Source organism: Nicotiana tabacum, chromosome 23, assembly GCF_000715075.1.
Source record: "Nicotiana tabacum cultivar K326 chromosome 23, ASM71507v2, whole genome shotgun sequence".
NCBI lineage: Eukaryota > Viridiplantae > Streptophyta > Magnoliopsida > Solanales > Solanaceae > Nicotiana > Nicotiana tabacum.
Genome location: NC_134102.1, coordinates 23745478 through 23755229, shown reverse-complemented (window position 1 = coordinate 23755229; position 9752 = coordinate 23745478). Strand labels below are relative to the sequence as shown.

General features: G+C 37.7%; 2 protein-coding genes across 2 annotated transcripts; one reads left to right on the top strand and one right to left on the bottom strand.

The window, feature by feature from the left end:
• The first annotated feature begins 679 nt into the window (after positions 1 to 679).
• Positions 680 to 5545, top strand: LOC107825293 (cardiolipin synthase (CMP-forming)-like). Its single transcript, XM_075246502.1, has 8 exons — positions 680 to 1246; positions 2018 to 2084; positions 2164 to 2238; positions 2459 to 2510; positions 3251 to 3336; positions 3418 to 3492; positions 5036 to 5130; positions 5213 to 5545. The coding sequence occupies exons 1-8, from the start codon at positions 717 to 719 to the stop codon at positions 5310 to 5312; spliced, it is 1080 nt and encodes a 359-aa protein (XP_075102603.1). The 5' UTR covers positions 680 to 716; the 3' UTR covers positions 5313 to 5545.
• A 1177-nt stretch (positions 5546 to 6722) lies between these two features.
• On the bottom strand, positions 6723 to 9426 carry LOC107825292 (pentatricopeptide repeat-containing protein At1g11630, mitochondrial). The gene is made up of 2 exons (XM_016652133.2): positions 8067 to 9426; positions 6723 to 7202 (listed from the first exon to the last, which is right to left on the bottom strand). The coding sequence occupies exon 1, from the start codon at positions 9290 to 9292 to the stop codon at positions 8087 to 8089; it is 1206 nt and encodes a 401-aa protein (XP_016507619.1). The 5' UTR covers positions 9293 to 9426; the 3' UTR covers positions 6723 to 7202; positions 8067 to 8086.
• Positions 9427 to 9752: the final 326 nt, after the last annotated feature.

Here is a 9752-nt window from a genome sequence, read left to right as displayed (position 1 = left end):
AGAGGTATGCTCATAAAAATAACTGCTTAGAGTTTTAAACCACAAATTATATGGATGCATCACTTTTATGTGGTTACCAAAATAATTAATTCCATGTAATGGAACTTACATAAGCATAGAATTGATTGGTTGAAAATATTTAAAGAATGGTAACATCTAAATATACTGGTATATGTGCAGATTAACAATCAACCTTGGGAAAAAGAAAATTCTCGAGACGTAATAACAATGTTATGACAACTTTAAAAGAAACATACCAGAAAGCAGAGTGGTGGTAGCTAGTGTGTGCCAGATTGGACTTGACTAGAAACTAATTCGTGTTAATAACGTGTTATAAAATATAACTCAAAGTAGCAATATATAACAAGGAAAAACAAGCTAAGAGATATAAAGAGACAGAGAGGGGAGATATTTTCTTCTTCAATTGTTTGTATTTTCGTATCTATTATAAGGCATTTATATAGGCATGAAAAGTGAAGAAAAATATGTCATTGAATATGTCACTAAGCATTTGAGATGAAGATCATGGAGGAAAGTCATGGTAGAAGAGTAGACATCCTCCATAATTTGATTTAACTGGTAACACTTATTACAATCTTACTTGTATATTTATATTTTTGTGCATAACTTAGTTGGTTAACACGTGTCAAGTCTTTTTTGCCACGTTGGACCGTTCTCAACTAAACCCTCGCAAAAAACCTAACATCTCTCTGTGCATGAAAAATGCTTCATCAATGGCGATTTTCAGATCAATCAAAACCCTAATTTCTCGAAGCCAACAGCTCAATAAAAGCCAAATCACTTCTTCTAGAACCTTCTTTCCCTACTATTTCTCCTCCTCATCCTCTTCGTCAACGACCATTCCGTTAACGCCGTCACTTAACGTCGATCCTTTCGTCTATCGCCGGCGCCGCCACTTCCTCTCCCGTCCCAATTCACTTTTTCCGTTCTCCGCCGCCGCTAATTTTTGTCCTCTTTTCCTCTCTTCGCCTCCGTGTAAGCTTTCTCAGTCCGCAACTTCGTTACACCTTCAATCGGATTTTCTCCTCGCTTTCCCCAGAGTTAGTGCTCTTAGATTGCAATTTCCGTACAAATTAAGCTTCCAATCGACGCATCCTTTGCAAAATGGGACGAATGATAAGCAGTGGAAAAAATCTCAGCTGGCTGTTGAAGTTAGGGATAGTTTCCTCAACTTGCCTAACTTGATTTCCTTGAGTAGAATGATATCCGGTCCATTTCTGGCCTGGTAAATTTCCTTGATGACTTCTTTATTGTAGAATGCAGAACAACTTCATTTTGTTGGCATTTGTATTTCATGATTCAGACGAATTGTGGGCATCTAATTCAGTCAATTTTAGTACTACTTATTGAATAAGAAGTTTGAAAGAGAAGTGAGAAGGTAAAAGACCGCAAAAAATTTATGTACTTGGCTGTATGCCTTTGCATTTGAGTCTGTAAGTATAGGAACTAGTACAAGGACAAGCAACACCAGAGTCCATTTTCCTTGGCTAAGAATTATGTTTGTTTATCATAAAATTAGACATAATCACTTGGGTTTTATTGAAACTGGTTGTGCTTGGGATTGAGGTGTAGTTGATCGATAAATGGAGACTAATTGCGGCTATTTAGTTTAGTCAATTTAGCATTCTATAGTGCATTGAAGGCCTTGTAATTAATTGAACCGAGTATAGGAGTGCAAATACTTTATACACCTGGATGTGCCTTTGGTTTTTCGAACGTGTTTAAGAACTAGGACAAGAACAAGCAACACCTGAGGCAATTATCTTCCTTGGTCAAGCATTATGTCTGCTTACAGTTAATTAGATATTTTGAATGCCATGGACATGATCAGCTGTTTTTTCTTGACATGATCAGTTGTGTTTTCTTGAATGTGGTTGAGTTTTTATGCCATAAGCATTGCTTATACTGCATTGTCAACATGCTGTAATCATTCTACAGTAAAGCTACAAACTATATATACAGTCCTTAATTTTACATTTCTGTTTAAATATTGCAGGATGATTATGCATGATATGTATCTTCCTGCATTTGTTGGGCTAGCTATTTCTGGGGCAAGTGATTGGGTGTGTATGCTCCATTCTTCTCCTTAAATAGAAGTTATGCCCTCCTTTCTAATTTAGTCTTACTCTCTGTGCCTTGTAGCTAGATGGGTACGTGGCCAGGAGGATGGGAATAAATTCTGTTGTTGGTTCTTACCTTGATCCTCTTGCAGACAAGGTGACTATTATGTTGCTTCCTTTCTGACTTGTTGACCTAAGCGGCAAACAAAGTTCTGGTTTTGTGGTTCCTTCCTGTTCGCTTCATCATTTCTCTTATTTCATTGATGTTTCCTCCTCCTTTATCTTTTTCGTCTTCTTATGGATGAATTGTCTCTTCCTCTGGGATTCTAGATACTTATTTGTTGGCCATCTTAAGAAAACCCTGTGTGTTTCTACAGGTTCTTATTGCATTTGTTGCTCTGGCAATGGTAGACAAGGGTCTTCTTCATCGTAAGTTCATGTCCTATTTATATTTAGCTCCATGGATTGTTTTTTCGGGCTACTGTAGTGTGTCTTTTTAGTTCTCCAGCAGTCACATTATTTTCAATTCAAAATGGAATCGGCTGCCTGAATCCGTCGAAACTATTTTGCTTCATTCAGGCAGATTTCATTCCAATACTAAATAATTAGTTTTTGTGAATCTCCTGCTTATCCTTACACTGGCATAAAAGTCTCTAACCTGATCTAATGTATGTGTAACAATAAACAACTAAATTCTTTGCTTCCTTTGGAGTCTCCATGGAAAAAGCTAATGTTAGTTCCTTCTGCTTCGTCAAATGTCATATCCACTGCTAATAGTTCATGTCAACGAGGAATTACCTTTGGTCATCTATATGCATGTCCTTTAGCTTTTTGTTTTTCCTCCTGAACTGTTTCGTTGTCTCCTTTTCCCCTACTGTTGTTGCAATCATCATCAGCGCGTACTGCTCTTTTAGACACTGCTTATATGACAATAATTTTCCTGGCTTGAGGTGGTTGAACGAAGTTTGATTTAAGAGATATGTCAGTGGTCTGTTGTGTCAAGCTACTGCTCCTTGGCCCCGTTTAGCCCACAGATGTTCTGATGAGTGCGAAAAGGTTTTAGATGAGTCGCTTGAATAGTTGTTATCTATTTTGTGGATTAACCAAATGAAAATGAAGTATTATGCTTCATTTTCAGAAACTTACTTGCTTGGTTTTTTGCTATGAAGCTGCACTCGTTTCCATGGTTGTGCTGCGTGATGTGGCCCTTGTTGGTGGTGCAGTATATAAAAGAGCTAGCATTTTAGAGTGGAAGGTGAGGTTGGCTATTAGATTCTGTAATAGTAATCTGCAGCTATTCTTTTGCTTATATTACTTTGTTGAACATTTTTTGCAGTGGAGAAGTTGGTTTGAATTCTTCAACCTTGATGGAACCCGTCCCCAGAAAGTTGAGCCTCTTTTGATAAGCAAGGTATAACATATGATCTTTGACCCCATCGTTCAGTTAGAGCTCTTTAGGCAACATTCAGAAAAAGGAAGAACTGAGAAGAATAGGTTGCATTTTAAACAAGACTGAATACATACACAGCCCCTTAAACATGCCCAAATTTTTCATTTAGACACTTGAACAAAGGGTTGTACCTATTGAACACCTTAACGAGAGCAAAAGTGTGTCTATTGAACACACCTCGCTGACATGGCACAGGGTGTGTCTTTCACCTTGAGCGCATCTTATAAGAGAAATATGAGTCCTTTACAGAAAATTGAGTTTCCAACAATTTCCGCTAACTGCCTTTCTTTAGCCATTTTTCTACTCATTTTCTTCTCCTTCTTTCAAGTCCATGCCAGATTCAAACCCATAAATATCTTCTTGTTCGTACTTTATCCATCCGATAAAGCACCACTCCCTCTCCGTCACTCTCTTCACCGTATTCTTGTCTCACCCATTTATCAAGATAAAACACGCTCGCATCAGAAAAGGATTCATCTCACAGCCACGAAAAAATATGGTATCTGATTCATTCTCTCTCAAGAAAAAGTTTGTGCTCCGTACTTTTTGTTATTCTCTAATATCTTTTTCTTCTCAATTTAAATCCTGATGCCATAGCACCACATCTGTAATTTCAAGAATTTCAGCCTTCTCTATTCTTCTTTCCAGTGAAGTTTTTTGCTATTCTCCCTCTACGTTTATAAGAGAATTTTTATCCATAAAAATTCAATCTCTACCTGCAAGCTTTTTCACAATCATTTATGAATCTTAATGAGCAACCCGCCTTTGATGGGCATGGTGGTGGTTGTGGAAATGAAAATCAGATGACGAAGGATGGTGGTGGTTGCTGTGGTGATGATAAATGAAGAAGATGGTGGTGTCATGGTGGTGAAGAAGACTAAGGAGAGAGGAAGATGATGAAAAAAGTTTTTTTTATTTTGTTTTCTTTTTGTTCTCCACATGCCACTTCTTGATTCATCTTTTTTGCCACATCACAGCGTCTGAAAGTCATGCACTTTGGTTTTGTGGAAGATTGTATGTGAGGTGTCTAATACACACACACTGCCTGAAGTTCAAGTGTTCAATAGGTACAACCCTTTGTTCAGGTGTCTAAATGAAAAAATTGGGCTAGTTTAAGGGGCTACATATGTATTCCGCCTTTAAACAAGTAATTGTGCAAAATATTAGGCCCAAACTAAGACACTGTTTATAGTGGGATATGACGAACTGAAATTGTCCTATGTTGCTCGGACTCTCCGAAAATGTCTACGGGTGCATTTTGGATCCTCCAAAAGTAGTGTATTTTTGGAGGATCCGACACGGGTACGGCAGCTTTTTTTTAGAGTCTGCGCAACAGAAATTATCTAAGAAGGTTGAAGAATTATATGACATCTTGATTTTCAAGTGTCAGTAAGATTTAGAGAGAAGGTCATCGTGAGAGACAAATCATTAGTAAAGCATGCTTGCGAATTCGGTAAGCGTTTTTTCTGTTTCCAGCTCCTAACTCTTTTTGCAATATGTACAGGTAAATACAGTTTTCCAATTGGCTCTTGTTGCTGCAGCTCTCCTTCAACCAGATCTTGGTAACGAGGAAACTCAAACATATATCACTTACCTCAGGTGAGTTACGACTGTATATCTTCGCATCATATCTCCCAAACATGTTGTACTCAATTCCATCTAATACTTCCGATTGGTGCAGCTGGTTAGTAGCCTTGACAACGGTAGCTTCAACTGCGGCCTATGGAGCACAACACCTTAGGAATCGAGCTTCATTGAAGAACAGTCTAACTAGATTCTAAGTACTTACAAACAATTTTTATCTACTTGGATCTTGGTTTCTTGCTGACAACCAGAATCTTTTCTTTCTTTTTCTTTTTCTTTTTCCCCCATGAAATGTCAAAGTAATGTTCTGTTATATCTTAAAATTCTGACAGAAGGGAAGTTATAGTTTCTGTTGTACACTTAGATCCTCACTTAGGTCTTAAGGGACAGTTCTATCAGGGAATAATAAGTTCTCTCTATATTGTTCTAACTTTTACGTCTCTGCTGATATCAAAAGACTTGACAAATAGCTTGACCTTGTTATATTTCCATGGTATCGAATCACTTGTCCTACGAATCCAACGATATGGATAGTGTTTGAATCAGCAAGTTGTTGATTGTCTAGCTATATATCTGACCCTTGCTATGCACCAAGAGTTAGATATCTTATTAGTTATTCAGTTGTAAATCCAAGAGAGAAATTATGGAATGCCGTTATTCAGCAGTATATTTAAATGTTAGAAACTCATTACTTGAAAGAGTTCGCCTAATTTCTGCAGATTTTAGAGCTCACAGTCTCCTGGTTATACTCTATTTTAACAAAGCTGACACATGCAAGTCAGTACAGCTTCTAAAAGGGGCATTCAAGGTTAGGTTTGAGTAGGTTTTTCCTTTAAAAAAAATCAAATCAATTAAATCCGTTTTTTTAAATATTGGAACCGTTTCAAAAAATATATTTGTTACATACATTGTCAGGCACATATCTTCATCCTTAAATACCCTTGGATAAACAGCGAACTTGAAAAAAAAGCGTGTGAGAAATATATAAATTGTCAATAGAAGTGTAATAGATAGCCCCTACTCGAAGTCACACATCCAAGGAGAAAAATATTATCAGCTAATAGAGATCAGACATTGTTGAACATTGTTGAACTATAACTGGGCATTGGCACTACAACACATTTTTCAGGTATATGAAACAGTACAACAATCCAAATCTTTTGTTCAGCATATGTAGAAGGTTTCCTGTTAAAACAGGATCTCTGACATGCACTAACCGAATTGTAATGATAATCAGCACACACGGCTGTTTTTCTAGAGCTATTTGTATCAGATTGTCCATAGAATCTTCAGTTCATTAAAGATTAACTAATCATTTCAGAATAGAGCAAGGTGAACGTAAAAGTAACCCTTTTTCACAGTATCATCAGCATACGATTGCATCTAAACAGAAATCAAAGCACAAGCCACGAACCAAAACCAAACAAAAGAAGGTTCCAGTTTGCACCAAACTCCAGTTATGCCCACAATTTCTAACTTAAACTCTCAACCAGGCATTTCACGCTATATCATTAACCATACAAACAGCACCGAGCAAAAGGCAGTTATGAATAGAAATAGGGATGGATTATAGGCAGTAAACAATTTACAAGAAACACAGATGCGCTCTTTCCCCAAAACATAATTCAAGACAGTACTATCATCAATATTGTGGGATAAAAGTGTGGCACAGCACTATTGTTCTTCTATTAAACATAGACAGCAGGCATTAGTTTAAAAAAACAAAAGCAGAGGTGAACCATAGACAATTGTCAAAAGCCACCTTCTAATGCAGCATTGAGTAGTTTATGTGCTCAGCTTTAATAGAGAAGATTTAGCAACCAAAGCAGCTTCCCTCTCGCACTTACTGAGGCAGACAGAAAAAGCTAAAGACCTCATCACAGCCTGCTATAAGTATTTGCATTTCTGAAAACACTTGGTAGCCCTAACTATCCATGTAAATGCAGGTAAACAGGTTATCAAGCTTAAGACCGTGTTATCAAGGGTATTTAGAACGTGGCATTCCCAAGGACATGCATCTTGTAATGTTAAACACTTTAGTTGTAGAACAGCCTGGTAATGTTAAGGGTATCCGTTACATTCATTACCTAAAAAAAAAGTTCAATGTTAATATCTGGATAACACAGTCTGTTTGTCAAAAAGTTGAGCCAAATGACATGGAACTTGAGACGAGATAAAGCATACATGAATAAAGAAATTCCACGACAAAATCAGATATCTATAACCAAAAGGAAAGGGGGAAAATATGAGCAACTGAGGGGCTATTAGCAGATAAAATGAGACCATCCTCTACCAGACTAAAGTTTAAGCTGAAAATGTTAAGTTCCTATCTATAATGTTTTTCTCCCCGAACCGTAGCATGGCAATATTTTCCATCATAATACAGTAAGTCATGCGCAGTACTAGCATAAACTTCTACTTGCTGAAATTAACATCAACACCCACATAAGGGAGAAATAAAGAAAGAAGCTTTTTAAACAGACAATGCTTAAAGTCAATTCCTTGGGTCAAATCTTCACATTCTTTAGAAACTTAGAATGAAGTCAAAGCTTCACCTTAAATACCCTTGGACAAACCGTGAAAAATAAAAGGTTGCTTGAAAGCAAAGTGTGTGAAAAATATATAAAAGATCATCCTATTTCCGGTCTGTCAAGGGAAGTAGGTAAACAAGATTCATGAATGCATCTAAGAAAGATGCATTAAATACCTGCAATTATAATTAAGTAGGTATCTATAATGCCCCTTGATAAAACACAAGAAATTCTTAGCATAAATTCTGCAAAATCAGTTCTGCCCATATCAAAAGGAGAATGATTCATTTGAACGAGCAAAATCACAACAGTTTCCGAAGACATTTTACTAAGATACATAACCAAATTTCCCTAGGAAGTTTTGAATTTTAAATTTATTAAGACCATGGCACACTGCAGACCAGAAAAACTGTAGTATACCATGTTTAGTACTTCTCTCCCTACTCCGGCAATGCCTCTTCAATCTCGTTCCACTTCTCAACGTTCTTCGAAAACTTCTCCTTCACTTGACCTATGATTTCCCGTGCATCATCAACCTTCGAAATGCTAGCCAGCCCCTCAACGAGTGATTTCATTGTGGAGAAATTCGGGACCCATCCCTCGGCCAAACAACTTTTACAAATCTTCAACGCAGCCTCAAAATCCTTACCTTGACACAAATAATACACTAACGTAAAATAGCATTCAGCATCCGGTCTCAATCCGCTAGTATTAACCATCTTCTGAAACAAACTCTTCGCTTCTTCCAAATTACCTTCTCTACAAAACCCGAGTATCAAATGACCATAAGTCACATGATTCACCTTCAAACCTCTCGATAAAATCCCATCGAGTAACGCCTTAGCTTCCCCCGACTTCTTAAGCTTACACAAGCTCTGAATCCTTAAATTATACGTACTAATTCCCGGCGCTATACCATATTCTTTCATCATTTCCAATATTTTTCCAACATCCTCATACTTCTCCTCCTTATAAAACCCGGTTATACAATTCCCAAACGTAGTCGCGTTAGGCTTAACATTCTTCCTACTCATTTCATCCAAAATCGAATAAACAGAATTCGAAGAACCTGATTCACAAAATCCTTTAATCACCAAGTTATACGTATCTAAATCCGGAGCAAACCCATACTTTTTAGGATATTCCACAAATATCCTTTTCATTTCAGCATAATCCTTAGCTAAAACACAAGCAAAAAGCAAAGAATTCAGAGTTTTCACAGTTCTTTGAATACCCATTTTCTCCTCCATTTCATTAAAAGCCCTTTTCGCCTCGTCGATCAGCCCAGCCTGCCCGTAAAGAACAATAAAATGAGAAATGAACCGCTCGGATTTCAAGTCGGGCCGGGACGTGGATTCTTGGAGAAATGAGCAGATACCTGAGAAGTGATTGAGATCTTTGAGCTTTGAAATGGCTTTGGAATAAGCAACGCGATCGAGGTGGGATTCGGGGGTTAAGGAAGCGGCGCGGCAGATTTCGAGAATGCGTTGTGGGTTTGTTTCGGATTTGAGGAGGGATAGGGCGGCGCGTGATTTGTCCTTGGCGGAGAGTGGGGTTTTAGAATCAGGGTTTAGGATGGAGTAGCGGCGGTGTTGGTGGTGGGGGTGGGTGGTGATGAGTCTGAGCTTGTTGCGAAGTGCTGCCATGGCTATAATTTAGGGTTTCTGAATTTGGGGGTTTAGGGGTTTAGGTAAAGGACTGCTTTAAACTGGAAAAAGGAGAGCCATTACTCCTTGTGGGAACTTGCACAAAAGGACGCTACTGAGTCATGCGGCAAGTGCACAGATAACCACTTTGACGACCCCTATTTAAGGCATGGCCAAATTATAGTATTGTTTTTGTAAGTTTAGCTACTTTAAGATTAACTCCTTAGTCCTTACTCGTGAGTCGAAAATTTTTATCTAAAGTTTCACCGAAATATTTGAAGAGTGACATTGTATTAGCGGTTTCCTAATCCTCACATAATAATGCTCAAGAAACTCAAATAGAAGAAAGAAAAAACAATTGACATGCAAATAACGGATAATTTACAATTTAGTGAGTGTAAACTCCTTATTCAGTCATTATAAGGAGTTGAATCATTTACAATAATAAAAGCTGTGCTAG

Bases quoted from the DNA above. Each gene is read 5' to 3' on its own strand.
- LOC107825292 (XM_016652133.2), bottom strand. From the start codon at position 9,292: ATGGCAGCACTTCGCAACAAGCTCAGACTCATCACCACCCACCCCCAC.
- LOC107825293 (XM_075246502.1), top strand. From the start codon at position 717: ATGAAAAATGCTTCATCAATGGCGATTTTCAGATCAATCAAAACCCTA. The intron at 2,085-2,163 runs GTGTGTATGCTC...TGTGCCTTGTAG, and splicing joins TTTCTGGGGCAAGTGATTGG to CTAGATGGGTACGTGGCCAG. The intron at 2,239-2,458 runs GTGACTATTATG...GTGTTTCTACAG, and splicing joins TTGATCCTCTTGCAGACAAG to GTTCTTATTGCATTTGTTGC.